At 27.2% G+C, this 16,506-nt stretch overlaps 1 protein-coding gene across 3 annotated transcripts; it reads left to right on the top strand.

Annotated features, from left to right (window-relative positions):
* Positions 1-491: 491 nt before the first annotated feature.
* Positions 492-16,155, top strand: LOC111674988 (proton-coupled amino acid transporter 1). 3 transcript variants are annotated; one of them, XM_023435680.2, is made up of 7 exons: positions 492-550; positions 14,237-14,313; positions 14,412-14,772; positions 14,850-15,206; positions 15,270-15,364; positions 15,433-15,605; positions 15,682-16,155. In XM_023435680.2, exons 1-7 carry the CDS (start codon positions 533-535, stop codon positions 15,954-15,956), a joined length of 1,356 nt encoding a protein of 451 aa, XP_023291448.2. In that variant the 5' UTR covers positions 492-532; the 3' UTR covers positions 15,957-16,155. The 3 variants fall into 3 exon arrangements, with proteins under 3 accessions (XP_023291448.2, XP_046802907.1, XP_023291456.2); XM_046946951.1 differs by having other exon boundaries at positions 14,422-14,772; positions 15,682-16,154; XM_023435688.2 differs by having other exon boundaries at positions 507-550; positions 14,443-14,772; positions 15,682-16,154.
* The last annotated feature ends 351 nt before the right edge of the window (positions 16,156-16,506 follow it).

The raw sequence follows: 16,506 nt of genomic DNA, 5'->3' as shown, positions 1-16,506 counted from the left end.
AGAGTATGGCAAAATCTAAAATTCTGGCTGACTGACTGTTTGTTTGTTTGTTTCGTTGTTTGGTTGGCTTGCCTGGCTGGTGGTTTTATGGTCGACGCTGGTAGTATGACTGGCTGGCTGGTTCGGTGGCTGGTGGGGCAACTAGCCAGAAATACATTCATACTGTATATTTATTTACTTACTTTAGCGTCTACTTTTCATGGGACAATCAGTCTTAAAGATTTCGTGAAACGATTAACACAACATTGACAGCAGAAAAAAATAACGCAAAATAAAAAAGATTTTATTTTAAATTAAGATACAAAAAATATATCTAAAAAATAAAAACTAAAATAGAAAGTGTTTATTTTAAATTAAAAAAAATAAATTAAAATAAAAAAATATTACGCCAATTTACTTATAAACACCTACAAACGCGTACATTTTTTTTTTTTTGATAAAAAAACAAATTTTTGGCAGAATTTTTATAAAAAAAATATTATATAAATTTTGAAATTTTTGCTAAAGCAAATAGAACAAAACTTTTTTAATAATGGCTCAAATTGCAGAGGTGTGTTCTTTTATTTATATTTGTATACCTATTATTATAATAAATACTTGTTTTATATTAATTTGTTTCAATGTGTTTGATAAACATTTAATTAATACATTTTTAATCATTAACGGGTTTTTGTCTTTTAAATGTCCATTGACCTACTAAATTTTGCGTATTAATATAATATTTATAAACATATTATTTGGTTAATTTTGATTTTGCCCATACCACACAATACTTTCGTATACATTTTGTACGTTTTCAAACCCAAACATTTCGAATTGTGTGTGCTGCTACCAAATTGTTTGAAATTTTACAGTATCGAGTGGAAAATTCCCACATCTATAAATACTGTTTGCAAATGCATGCATACGCATAAAATACAACAACAGCACCAAACAAACAAACTATATACAACAATAAAAACAACAACAAAAACCAACAATAACAAAAAAACACTTGTTGAGTGCACACCAAGAGAATCAAGCAACAACAGAAAATACTAATAACAACAACAAAACAACTGCCGCAAAAATATCGCTAACTCTACACAGTGGGGTGTCCATAAGAAATTTATTAGATCGTGGTACTTTTTTTGTTTTGTAAGCAATTTTTTGTTTGTGATAAAATTTTTATGAATGTGTATGCATGTGGGGAATATAAAATAGTTGGTACTTTCAACAATCACTTGGTACTTTAGGTACAATTCGGAAATAGTTTCATAAAGTTTATTAAATAGAAAAAATTTGGTTCATTCATATGTACTTCGACTAATCATTTAAATTTAACTAGAGTACATACCGTCATAAGTAGGGTCATATTTTTTTAATTAAATCAAATACTCTTATAAAGTCACAAATCCGATGGATGCTTCCATTATCGCTAATCGTAAACATATTTTTCTATCATTAAATGGTAACTTTATTGTAAATTGAACGAATTATTGACATATTTGGAGATCGTCCTTCTTAAATCATAAGTTATGTATACAATGTTGTCAGAAGTTACAATGTCAGAGCATTGCAAAACAATAATATTATCAGACATCTAACAATCGTGTAACATATTACGTTGTCATTGCCAGATCACTGTTAAGCCGTCTTTATACGATCACACAAGTAATATGATCTGTTAAAATTTTGTGTAGAAGAGTTTGGATAGGATCATCTAAACGCAATATGTAATGAAACCATCACACATTCAAGGAGAATACGGATGGAAAATTTGACAGTCTCTCTTCATTATGATGAATTAATGATTCAAAAAACAAGCGGGTCGCATTGGATAAAGGATGTATTTTTATGTAAATACATACATACATACAAAAAAGTAAAATAGCTGTTTCAATCTTACTTTTTTGTTATACAGATGGAATTTCATTTAATTTTTTTATTACACTTTACGTACGTAAATTGTGATCGTGTGAAGTGTCCTTTAGTTTATTATCTGACAATTTTTATTGTTATGGTACCATTGTAAGTTAAATTATTTCAATTGGCAACACTGTTCATTAAAAGAAACATATTTAAAATTGTCATACAACTTTCTTACAAAAGTGTCAAATGACGACTTTTGTAGGCAGATAAAATAAATTGTAAGGATTTCCTGTTGCTAACAACAGATTTGACAACATTGTAAGATCTACCAACCGGTTACACATAGTTTGATCTTAAATTCTTAACAAAACTTATAAGAATGAACATGGATGATCCTCAAGACGGACCATAGTCAATAAACATGGTTTAAGCGTTGTATTACATAGAACAATAAAACGAAGTTTCTCTTCAATATTGGTACAATTTTCAAAATTTTGTACCAAAAAAACTGTAATTTGGTTTACACATCACTGATATGCAAGTGCAGATACATACAAACATACAAATGTATGTATTGTACGTACATGTGTATGTATAAAATTGTTTGTTCTTTTTTTAATATTTTTTTATTCACAACCACAAGTGATGATGAGGTTCTATAAAAGTTTTATCATTTCTTAAAGCGATTTAGCAAAGTCTGTCTATTAACTGATTAGCTTTGTTTTTCATACAAGTTCACAACCATATAACTGTTATAAAATTTTAACCGTTTTTTTGGTATGTATTTTGAAAAATATTTTTTTTTTGAAAGTCTTTTGTTCAAACATCACCTGCCTCAATAAGTTCTTAGTTTTCAATTCCAAGTAGGTACTTGTACGTAATCTCTGTTCGTTTCCTGTTTAGTTTGAAGGTCTTTTGTATTTTTTTGTTTCATTTCTAATTTATTGTGAATTTATTTGCACCACTTTATTAAAGTTAATTACATGTTAATCTTCTCTTAAAAAATTTATTAGCAATTTTTGCCGCTTTATTTAAAGTAGTTATTTAAGTTAATCTTCTCTTAAAAAAATTATTAGCCAATGTATTTATTTTTGCATTTATTACTGTTGTTTCATTTTAATCTTCTCTTAAAAAGTTATTACCAATTTTATGGAAGTTGTTTATAATATTTGTTCATAAAATGACACGATTTTAGCACTTTTCTTATCTATCTTAAAAAAAACACAGATTTTATTACGGGTATTACCGGTTTGTTCGACAAACCAACCCTTTGTACGCTTATATCTTTATATATTGTATATAAAAAAAGATCTGGCACAATGATCGTCACTATGTCGAAATTTAGATCATTTGTATTGGTGACTAGAAGGATTGTAAAAATTATCGTTATTAAACTAACGAGTTTTTTTGAAAATTTTTATCTATTTTCAATACAATTTTTCAATTTTAATAATAATAATTCTAAGAAATAAACTCAATTACCTTTCAAATAAAGTTAATACGTTCAGTATACATATTTATAAATGCAATTAAATAATTAATTAGCAATGAAAACTATCTGTATTTAAATCTATCTAATTGATTTTTTCATACAAAAAACTAAACAACCCGTTAACCTTGTAATATATCAAATCAATACGAAAACTTTTAAACAACACTGCAGTTTACGGTAAAATATTCAAACAGTTCTCACACGAAACTTATAGATTCGTAAATGGAAATATCTCATATGTTTGTATGTTGTTTGTTTACGAATTGAATTTAAAATGAATGGGAAAAAAGATTGTACACAATTTATTAAAAAAAAAAAACAAATATGAAAAACTTTAAAATGAAAACAAATAAATAAATTTATATTTTTGCAACTTTATCGTTATTATTTTGTTTAATATCAAACAGCTGTTGAATAGCTGTCAAGCAAACTGTCAAAAAGATAATAATAAAGTGTGAATAGGTATAGATTTTCAGTACGAGATTAGTTATGTAGACGCATTTTTATCAAAGTTTGTTTACGTTTGGTATCACGTGAAAGCTTTTATAATGCTTTTTGTATTGGAATATTTCTAAAATTCTTCAATTATTTTAAGACAAGTGCCGAAATAATCTTTATTAGAAAAGAAAAACACTTAAGCTTAAACAAATAATAATTATTATTAATTACCTTTAGCTTTTGCTACATGACTATTCACTATTAAAATACATATTTATTTTATGAATAAACTTTATCTTTCACTTTTTGCTTCACTATGCAGACCTAACAATGGTTTTCTATATACAATTTTTTCAAGTTCATTCTTATTATTATGTATTGCTATTATTTATTTTTTGTTTGTATATAATAGTTTGCAATAAATCAGTCTATTGTTAATTCATTCATTTTTATTGCTTTTTAGATAAATTCCAATTTAATCTTTATTGGTCAGATAAAAATTTTGCAGACATTTTTTAGAATTTGTTGTTACAACCAATAGCTAAAGTTAAAAAAAACTACAGTAAAAGCTTAATAAATTAGTATATTGCCTTAAACAAATAAAGTCGCAAAAAACTTAATTCTTATTAGAATTGAAAGATAAAATATTAGTTTATACATAGGGGATATCTGATCATATCTAAGCCCATGACAAGATTTGCAAATTACTTCACATTTCGAAAGACTTTTCGAAATTACTGGAACTGAAATGAGGATATTTCACTGACTATAATTTAGAACTTGAAACTATAGACTATACAATAGACTAGACTATAGACTAGACAATAGACTAAACTATAGACTAGACTATAGACTAGACTATAGACTAGACTAGACTATAGACTAGACTATAGACTAGACTATAGACTAGACTATAGACTAGACTATAGACTAGACTATAGACTAGACTATAGACTAGACTATAGACTAGACTATAGACTAGACTATAGACTAGACTATAGACTAGACTATAGACTAGACTATAGACTAGACTATAGACTAGACTATAGACTAGACTATAGACTATACCATAAACTAGACTATAAACTAGACTATAGATTATACTATAGACTAGAGTATGGACTAGACAATGGACTAGACTGAAGACTATACTATAACTTAGTTACTTTATAAGAAAAAGTATCGCGGCAGTGAGGGGTAGCGATATCGATATGAAAAAGTACCGACAAAAGTACTAGAGTACAGAACTTTGCATGTCTGGTCGAAACTATAACAATTTCTAAAACTAGTAGGTTTATATATGTTCTAATACTTGTTACTCACAGAATGTAAATCATTAGCAATTTCAAAACAACTTATTATCCATTCCTTGTCTAAGATAAATAGTTTTTTCTCTTTTAACCACTACAAATTATGTATTTTTTGATTTGTAATTCAAAATCGTATTCCGAAAGAAATACTTATAAGTGGCGGACGTGATAAATTTAAATTAAATATAAAAAATAGGCAAAAAAAAAAAAAGAAATATTCCATAAATTTTATGGTTTTTCAAGCAGCATTAAAATACAATTTTTGCACAAAAAATTTTCCACTCCTGCTGGCGTCATGTCATGTTTGTGAATATTTTGGCAGCTGTATTGAATTGTCACGATAGAAGAGGGTATAAAAAATTCGTCTCAGCCGATTATGTATAAAAAAATTTTGAAATGTTTTTTACTAGTTTTTTTTTTAAATGTTTAAATAATTATTTATATAAACACTAAAAAACAACGAAGTTATTTACTTTTATTTTATTTTGAATCAATTTGTTTTGTTAATTTCTTTTTTTTTTATTTTCTGTTTTTTTTTTTTTTGTTAATTTAAAAGGTAACTGACCTCTAAGCTGTTTAAGCCATAACACATTAGAATAATTAATTATAATAATAGAAATTATTTAAGCCAAAAAATAATGATTTAAGCTTCAATGATTTTATAAATTTTAATTTATTAACACTTTGTTTCAATAACAAGTGTTTATTTTAATAAAATATATTTAAAATTAAGGAAATTTAATTGAAATGGTTTTATACTAATTTAATAATATGTAAATATGTACATATTTATGTTTGTATTGATGACCTAGTGTATCGTCATTTATTTCTAGGTTTTATTGTACATACACACATACGTACGTACGTACACATGTATTTATTAGATCTATATTAAATGTATATATATATAATTTTTTTTTTTATTTTAGTTTGTTTGTTTGTATTTTTCCTTTCTCTCTTTTTTTTAAATTTTGTTTGGTGGGTGAATATTTTTATTTATTTTTGTTTTTATTTTCATTGTCAATGTTAAAAAAAAATTGCTGTTTTGGTTTCGCTGATTTGTTGTTGTTGTATTTTCTGTTATTGTTTTGAGGAATTTCATTCAAAAGTTTTTTTTTCAAATATAAATGATCTTGATTTATTTCAAAAATAATACAAAAAGTTTCCTATTGTTGGTGCTAAAAAGAAAATCGTGTCGTCAATAACAATTAAATTTTTAACAATTTTAAAAATCTTTAAATATTTTATCTCAAAAAATGTTTATAATTTAAAATTTAAATAAGTAATTGTTTAAATACAGTACAAGTAAATACATACATTTGTATGTATGTAATTTAAATACTTTACAATATGCATTAAAAGCGAGCAATTCAATTAAACTCAATTAAGTTTGTTATGATTTATGTATGTATTTTTTTCCAAAGAGATGCATATTTTGATTTTTGCTAATTGTAATAAATAATACTAATAAATGTTTAAAATTTAATTTGTTTTAATTGTAAGATTTATTTCCGGTGGCAAAAAAGTGAAATCAAATTTTGCTTAAATAAAAAAATATATTTTAAATCGAAGGACAAGAACTTGTTAAATCACATCATTTGGAAAATTTATGTTTATGTTTTAATTTTATTACTATAATTATTTAACCATTAATTTATTTCATTTCGACTCTACAATTTTAATATAAAAATTGTTTAGTGTTTGTAGCGAAGGCTTTTATTAATCAATGTTGTAATCTATATTGAACAAACCTTAGATAATAAATACTAGGGAATATTTCCTAACTTTTATAAATTGGCATTCTGACGATTTTTTTATAATTCTCCCTAAACTTATCAAATATCATTCTCATGACAATTCTTTGCTCCGGAAGGACCCAATCATACTTGACCAAAAACTATTAACTCAGGAATTATTATTGTATGTACTTGACTCATTATGGTATGACCAATGTTAATTTAGAATATGGATGATATTTTCATCTAGAACTGAAGATGTCATTGGTTATAAATTAACATTTATCAATAGTTTTGATTTACATGTGGACCTAATAGGCATTAGCTAATGTTGCTGCTCTAAAGGGCCTTTCATACGATCACACTTTACCTACGTAAAGTGTAATGAAAAAGTAAAAGTAATGTGGATGGAATATCCATATAAAAAAGTGAAACAGCTGTTTCACTTTTTTGTAAGTGTTAACATAAAAATACATCCCTGATCTAATGCGACTTGTTTGTTTTTTGAATCATTTCAAAAAATGAAGAGAGCCATATGACTGTCAAATTTTCCACCGAATTTTCTCTCATTCATTACTTATTGCGTTTAACAATACCATCCGTAATCTTCGACACAAAATTTTGACAGATCATATTACTTGTGTGCTCGTGTGAAGCCCGCTTTATAAATGGGCCCTGCATACTAATGTTAAATTTTCAATTCGTATTTTCTCTCAATGTGTGATGGTTTCATTACATATTCCATTTAAACCCTACATCGGCAGAGAGTAAAAATTAAGTTTTCAATTTTTTGCCTATCAGGGGTTTAAACGATACCATCCGTACTCTTTTACACAAAATTTTTATAGGTCATATTACTTGTGTGCTCGTGTGAAAGCGGATTAAGGGTGAAAGTTCGCCTAAAACTGAACTATGACAACAAGACATTAAATTTCAAGTATTAATGCCAATTTGGATCTATGAAATAAAAACCACCGATTAAAGAAAATGTTTTGGGTTGTAAAGTCCTATATAAAGCCATGCATTTAAATTTAGTTTACAACAGAATGAAGTCCATTAATCTACAATAATTCAACAATTGGATTAATTTTTATCTAAAGAAATATCCACGATTTCAGACCTTCGATTAAGGCAAATTCGAGACTATGTTAAGAATGAAATTTAAAGGGAGACTGGCTTAGGAATATTTGACCTACATTTAATACCCAAATAACTCTTACTATTAATGCTTTTTCAAAACTATAAAAAAAACTTACCATTTATGCGAACTCGGGATAAAATTTAACGCTTTAGACTGTTTCTAATAATACTTTCAATTAAACAAGTAACGTCAGCGTAATACTTTACATTCCTTCAAAAGACAATATAATATAACCGACGACATTTTCAAGTATAAACAAAACACTACTTTTCACACGCAACTGACCGATAATAATTAAGTGATTTGATATAGTTGTAGCAGTACTTCATTGAACAAAATCGTTAAACAAATTTTGATTCAACTTAAAGGCTAACTATCGTATATAGGGCATCTACATAGTTATGTATGTTATCTTAACTATTGGAAATCTACAAGTAAATAACATAAAATATTCCATAATTCTTAAGTACTATCGTCAGAGGCCTAATAACATTTACTTACAAAATAACTGGTTATAAACTAGTTTAGGCACGAATCCACGGCGGGAGGAGTGGTTAAAGGGAAAGTAAGGTAACACTTTTGTAATAATTAAACTATTAATTCAAATTCCTGTATGAACATTATATAGAAGCAATTTAATAGAATTTGCACCGGAAATTGCATTGGCTACTATGTATATTATAACAAAATAAATATGTATTCCCCTCCCTCATTTGTTAGAGGTCAGTCTTTTTAGCGTCATGGGAAAAAATGCGTATTTTAGTTTGACATCAATAATATATTTTAAAATTATCTACTCATATATAGTACATATTAATATATGTGTGTATATATATATATCACAGTACATAGCTATAGATTTTTATATTTCTTTAACCTTGGGGCAAATACTTTCCTGTTGCCAGAATTTTTTTTAATTTAAAACATGTTTCGAATTTTTAAAGTATTTATGGATCTTTTGTTTTTTTGGGTTAAAATGTATATATTATTTTTTTATTAAGGATTGATTTTTTTTAAATGTTGTGGGTTTTTTTATTTAAAAACATTTACGTATGTTTTTTTTAATATAATGATAAATAAATCACAGCTGTTAAATCATCATTTAGTATAAAATGAATTTTTTAAAAATAACGTCTACAATTTGGGAACCCCCCACCCGCACTGCTGCTGGCGTCAAATTTTAATAGGTTTAATGACAAATTCCATGCAAGAGGCAAAACATTTATGTATAATAGCTTTTAAAGCAAATTTTACTTAAGAAGTATATACGACTTAATATAGCAATTGTAAATTGCAAGAAGAACGTTATACCCATGATTCATATCAAGGACTTTTTACCAGCAATTAATAATATTATACTTTTTTTAAATAATTAATATATTTTACTGTTGTATTTGGAAATATTAAACAAAATTTTTAATGTATTTTTAGGAATAAAAATGTTTTGCCCAATTCAGAACTTGTGTTATATATTGTATAGGTTATTAAAATACTGAATTATAAAAGTACAATTATATTGAATTATTATATCAATTTCACTTTAAAGCTCTTTTTAAATTGTTTACTTTATGAAATTATTGCTTTCCTGTTTTAACTTCTTTAAAATTGGGTATTCACATGAGAATGATTAAAATTGAATACGAAATAAATAAACATAAGCACTAGGGTTCTAAGTTGAAACGATTAATTCGACTTTTCGACTTTTTTCATTTAATTAAAAGTCGAATTTTCGACTTCTTCTGAAAATTTTTTGACTTTTTTCGAGTTTTTCCGAAGATTTTAGAGTTTTTAACTTTTTTCCACTTTTTTTAAAGTTGATTTATAGAACCCTTATCGCTAATAGAAGTGAAAATATGTTCCCTTGAAATTTTCATTCCCCTCGAAGAGAATATTGCTATCGTGAACTTGTTGTGAACAATTAATTCACAATAGTTGATTATGTATGGAACAGCTGCTCAATGTTTACAAAATTCCATCAAAAAATTTCACAACAGGGGAAATTTTTTACGCCAAAAAAAGTAAAATGGAAACATATTTCACGTAAAATGATGATTGGCGATAGGGGTGATGAAAAAGAAACCTAAAGTTAAATTCGCATTTGAAAAAAAATAACGATTTGATAAAAATTGCATTTCAACTAAAAAACAAAATCGAGTTTTTTTCGTTTTCTTACGAGAAAAAAAAAACAATTAACTGCGCAGTTTTTTAATGATTGAAATGTAGCGATCCAAAGGTTTTTCCGCTTTATTGTTTTTATACAAAAAAATATTTACTTAAGGTTTTTTTTAGTAAATATGCAAATTTATTTCAATGCTTATTTTTTAATTCCGACAAATATCACGTTTTTTTTAAATATTTATTTTAGTTAATTTAACAGCTATTTTAATAATTTGTTTATATTTTTAATAAAAAAGTTATTAAAAATACAAGTAACAAGTTTTTTAATTAATATTCCTGTATTACATAAAATACTGTCTCAATTACTTTATAAAAAAATATTATTACAAATATAAACTACAATTACAAATTTACAGTGAAAAACTTTACAAGTTGTAATTTATATATAATTAATGTTGGAACTAAAAAATACAAAATACATTCCCTTCCAGTTTTGTTTTCGTTTTCTACTACATAATTTAGATTATTTTTTTTTAGAATTATTTAAAGATCTTTGATTTGGAACTATAATGAATACATATTACAGAATAGGTTAATTTCGGAGTACGTACTATATAAGTATATTAGTATATAAAACTTTTTTAGTTTTAGTCCCTGTGATTTAAACATACATATGTAGATATGCATGTCTCAATTATTCAATTCTGTAACGTAACATTTGGCACCTCTTCTCTGAAAGAGACTTGCAATGCTTCTGCCAGCAGTTTTAAAACTCAAATTTCAAACTTTTTTTTCAAAATTTTTTTTTTTTTTAAAAATCTATATGTTTTAAAACTGTAAAGTCAAAGTTAAATTATGTATTATTGGAAAACATTCTTGAAACTGTAGTGATATATTTTTAAATTTTTAATAGATTTGAATGAAAAATCTGTAATAAAGAACCATATTTATAATGACAAAGATATATGCCCTAAATATTGAATAGCATAATTAGTTAGAAAAATGATATTGACCAAAACTTTCAAAATGTAGTACACCATTAGTTAATCCGTTTAAGAACTGATCTAAAAAAAATTTTTTATTATATCTTTTTTTTTGAATTTCAGTTTTTGAAACAAAAATTGTGCTCTCTTTTAAAAACCTTTCTGTATTCTCTTGCTTTACACATGCGTACGTAAAGTATATGAAGTACTTTAAGTAATCACCTGAGATGACGACCTTATTTTACGGTGACACTTTTACAACCACTGTTAGATAACTCACCACGCCCACTTTCATTAAATAAGCCAAAGACTGGTTGTTTCTCACAAAAATCACATTGTGGTAATTCTGGTATTAACATAGTAAACCAGGAACATTTTCTTCAACCTCAACATCGCAATTTAATCCGGCGCACGTCATTTTCTAAAAAAATCATAAGGAAAAACATCCGACACTCTCACTGTAATTTTTGAAACTCCAACTCCAACGCTTAGCCCTACAGTCAATCCTCTACCCAGTATCAGTTGTCTTTTACGGCAACAGCACCGAAAATATTAATAGATTTCGCCGTGTATCAGAATTTGAACTCTAACTAATATAATCTTGACGCGGGTTTGAGTTAAACCTCAGTACGTGTACCCCGCATGATTATAATTACACTGATAAAAAAGGTATAAGTTTAACGATCATCTACTGCTGCTGGCAGAACCTTTCTAGGAAACACAGTGGTAAAGAACTGTTGGCTTAAGATGAATCCTATAATTATTTTAATAATATGTACATTGTTTTGCTAGTTACTGTATAGAAATTATAATTTAAATACGTATATATGTACATACATTTATAAGAATATGATTCTAAAAGTACGTTAACAGTAACAGGTTTTTTGACGCTTTTTAAATTGTACAAAAGAAATATCACTGTCATTGTCTATTCTGAGTCGTGTATAACACTTGTGACGATAATATAAGATACCCTCTCATTCTCCAATGGATTAAGTCTGTTATGTACACAGAAATGTTTTAATGAAAATAAAAACATATTTCTCCTTTTAAATGAAGTTACTTTTCCAACGAATTCTATATATATTTTCTTAATGAACTTGATTTATTTTTCCTGAACGATAATGCTTACAATATTTTTTTTTTGTATTATATCCCCTTTTTAACATATTTTTGGCGTTTTAATTTCTTAAGTGTGTCGGCGTGTGAATTAATTTTTATATAAAAAGATATTTCTTTTATTAAAAGAAAAATGCAATTAAAGATCATTGACTTTATACAAAGATTAAAGGTATAAAAAAGTTTTTTTTTATATCACAAAACTTTGAGTTGTTACATTTTTGCCAGTTTCTTTTTTTTGAAAAGTCTTTAAATAAAATTGTATTTCTTTTATGATTTCGAATTCTATTAATTAATAAAGAAAACGTGATAACAATTTATTACACTTTTATTATTTTTATAAAGATCTATTAATATCCATTAATTTTTTTTAAATATTTTAAGTATTTTTTTTATATTGTTTGTTGTCTTCAACCCAAAATATATTTTTTTATTCATCATCCACATATTTGCAAAACGCGTGACTACATTTTACTTTGACTTAACGTGTCATTTGCCCGGTCCAATTAAATTTCAGACACATTTTTTTCTCTCTCTGTCATTCCTCTTATAATTTTTCCATTTGTCAAGTGTTTAATTTGTTTGTACAATTTTATAAAAATAGTAAATGTAAAAAATTATTCTTTTGTTAAAAAAAATATAGTTTTATTTTTCGTGCATAAATAAATTTGATTTATTTATTTGTGTTCATGTTGTAAAAAAAAATAAATATTTTATTTACAGTGGTCCATTTAAATGGTAAATTGTTGAGAAGATTTTATTTTTTACTTTTTTGTAATTGTATCAATTTTCTCCAACTATCAAAGTCCATTATTGAAACGAAAACGTCAATGAATCAATGTTATTAAAAAAATACTTTTTTATTTTCGTTAGTAATACAATTCAATAAAAGTGTTTAATACACAGTGGGTTGGGAGTAGAGAAAATGTAAACAAAAACTAGTTTAGACAGAATAGCCACCAAGCGTAGAGGTGCTATGGGTAACATGTGCTTGTCCTATGAGGATGTCAATCATCACCCCATAGATCACGTTTATAAAGTTTACACTAGAGTGAACATTGTCTTCACCCTCCGTGACGAAAGATGAAATAGAGGTGTTTTGACGTAAATGGAAATCACTGTCTTTTTTAGACCGATATAGGGAATATTTTAATCTGTGTTCCTTTGCGATGTACTAACTGGTTTTAAGACAGAATAATCTTATTTTGATAAAAGAATGGCAATGACAGATAATGTGTTACACATTCACCTAAATCCGTTCGTTCTATTGTGTATAGTTGACTCCGTAATAATGTATGTTATTCTAAACTCAGACTTTCTCAGTCTGAGAAGACTTTTCGCCGTCCTCTCCTTGTGGTCAGTCCATAGGATCGTTCTTGTTCTACACATCGTTTCATTATTTCAAGTGGAAGGTTTTTAATTCAGCCTTCGGTTCGTTATGCATTAATCCGTTTAACTTCTCTTTATAACAAATACATTCGCATTTTCTTTGTCGATTATCCTCGAGCGATTGGGAACCCATATAGTCCTGCCCATCGTTAAATTATTCTAAGTGGAAAGTTTTTAATTAAACACTCGATCCGTTAAATGGTTCTGCAGTTTAATTTGCATTTCTTAGCCGATTATCCTAGAGTGACCTGGTACACATATGATGTAAAATTTACCTCTAGAAGAGTATTCGATGACAGTTCAAAACAGTCCTAGATATAGCTTAATCAACTGATTTCGCCCTGATTGCCTTCTGGGCGTCGGAAAATGTGTAAACTTCTGTTGGCGTCATATTTTTGTGTGGTCTATTTTGCACATTCCGTTTACATGGACTTTGGTTTGAAAGCAATTCTGAGATTAGGCTGACAGATCTAGATCTGTTGGCGCCATATTTAGTCTAGTATATTTTACACATAACTTATACTTTCGCCTGGAATATAGTGTCTTGATAAGGTACTGTTGTATAAAAATCTAGATAAAACATGTGAAATTTTTTATTAATTGTATTTTTTTAAATATAATTTTATTAAAACTTTATACCAACTTCTTTATTCTTCCAGAAAAAGAAACCCAATGATGTTGGTTTATCAGAAACTCCCAATATTCATGATCACATCAAAAAGGAAATACCCACCAGGTAAATATTAAAAAAAATTATATATCTCTAAACGGATAAATCTGTAAAAAGAAAACAATATATAAGTATAAATCTACATCCATCCACAACATCTACAGTTATTTTCAGTCTATTATACATCTCTTTAAGGGCAACATTGGACCTGGCCTCTTTGCCATGGGTTTCGCCTTCAAACATGGCGGTCTCGTAGTGGCACCCATACTAACGGTCGTCATAGCCTTGATCAGCATACATTGTCAGCATATGTTGATTAACTGTTCGGTTAAAATGAAAAATCTTAAAAATACCGAAAAATATCCGGATTTTGCCGAAACTGTCGAGCAGTGTTTTGAAACTGGGCCGCCGAAATTGCAGGGTTGGGCGAAGAGCATGAAGACCTTGGTCAATGTATTTATAGTTGTAACGCAATTGGGTTTTTGCTGTATATACTTTGTATTTATCAGTACAAATATTAAACAGGTGAGTTTTTTAAGAAATAAACTAAAAAATTTAAATACAATTTTTAATTTTCACATTTTTTTAATTTAAATTTAAAGATTTTATCGGCCTATAATATTAACGTTGATGTGCATATCGTTATGTTGGTAACGTTCATACCCATTTGGCTGAGTTCCATGATTACCAATCTAAAATGGTTGACTCCGGTTTCATTTATAGCCAACATTTGCATGATTTGTGGTTTGAGTATAACCTTGTATTATGGTCTGAAAGATGGTTTGCCCGATGTTGCTGAGCGTAAACTTTATACCGATCCCATGCAGTTGGCTTTATATTTTGGTACGGCCATTTTTGCCTTTGAAGGTATTGCTTTGGTTTTGCCCCTAAAAAATGCCATGGAAAATCCCAATCATTTTGATCGTCCTTTGGGAGTTTTGAATGTGGGCATGTTTTTCGTAAGTTTTTAATTATTTTTTGTTAAATGATTGCTTTTTATGAAATGTTTATTTTGATTACAGGTGACTTTAATGTTTATGCTTGCCGGTTTTGTGGGCTACATGAAATGGGGCGAAAATGTGGCCGGTAGTTTGACTTTGAATTTGGGTGATACCATGTAAGTTTTAATTTGTTTTGAAATAAATTTACTTTTGCAAAATCTATCATATACTTATTTTTCTTTAGTGGCGCACAAATTGTTAAGATCATGGTGTCCATGGGTGTACTCTTTGGTTATCCTTTACAATTCCATATTGCCATACAAATTATGTTGCCATCAGTAGTACAATTATTCAAATGTTATACTCATCCCTTTACCGGAAATTTAACATTCCGCACCATCCTAGTAGCAGTGACCTGTAAGTTTTAATTAACAAATTAAATTTTAAAGTCGAAAGTAAAGTAATTGTTAATATCTATTTACTCTCTTTTTAGTGGGCATTGCTGAATTGGTACCCGCTTTAGGTCTCTTTATCTCACTCATTGGCTCATTATGCTCCACTGCCTTGGCCTTAGTCTTTCCGCCCATTATTGAAATCATTGTAAGACGTGACATTGCCAGCCAATCGATGAGATATTTAATGTACACTAAAAATGTTGTAATCCTTATATTAGCCTTAATGGGCTTCTCAACCGGTACCTATGAAAGTTTATCTGAAATTGTTAAACATTTCGGTGAAGAGGAAAATGTTCTCAATTTAGATTCATAAGATTTAGTTAACAATTAATTTAAGTAGTTTATGAATAATTATCATTATTAATAGTGTTAAGTTAAACGAAAGTTAAATTGTAAATTTAAAATTACCTCAAATATTTAGTAAATAGCTTTAAAGCAAAAACACATACATTACACATAAATACATTAATATACAATTAAAGAATTTTATTTATTAAACGGTTCTAAACTGTTTAATTACTTAAATTTAATGAAAATACAAAAAAGTCAATTAAACTTACTTATATTATTATAAAAATAGAACTATAATTTCAAATATGTAGTTTTAATTAAACTATGACAACTTGGACATCAATTAAAATTAAACAAATTCTTTTTGCTTTTTACAATCTCAAATGTAAGTATCTTATATAATTAATGCTAATTTGTTGAAATTTTTGTTCTATACTCATGCTAATTTTCAATGGTTTGGATTGTAGTAATTTGTATATAGTTTCTAATACATACATATAACTGACCTACCATGACTAATAATTTGTAGAGATTTTGTCAAGGTTTAAATGATTTTTATTTAACTATAATTA

Source organism: Lucilia cuprina, chromosome 3 (genome assembly GCF_022045245.1).
Source record: "Lucilia cuprina isolate Lc7/37 chromosome 3, ASM2204524v1, whole genome shotgun sequence".
In the NCBI taxonomy this organism is placed as follows: domain Eukaryota; kingdom Metazoa; phylum Arthropoda; class Insecta; order Diptera; family Calliphoridae; genus Lucilia; species Lucilia cuprina.
This window is presented reverse-complemented; position numbering and strand designations above follow the sequence as displayed.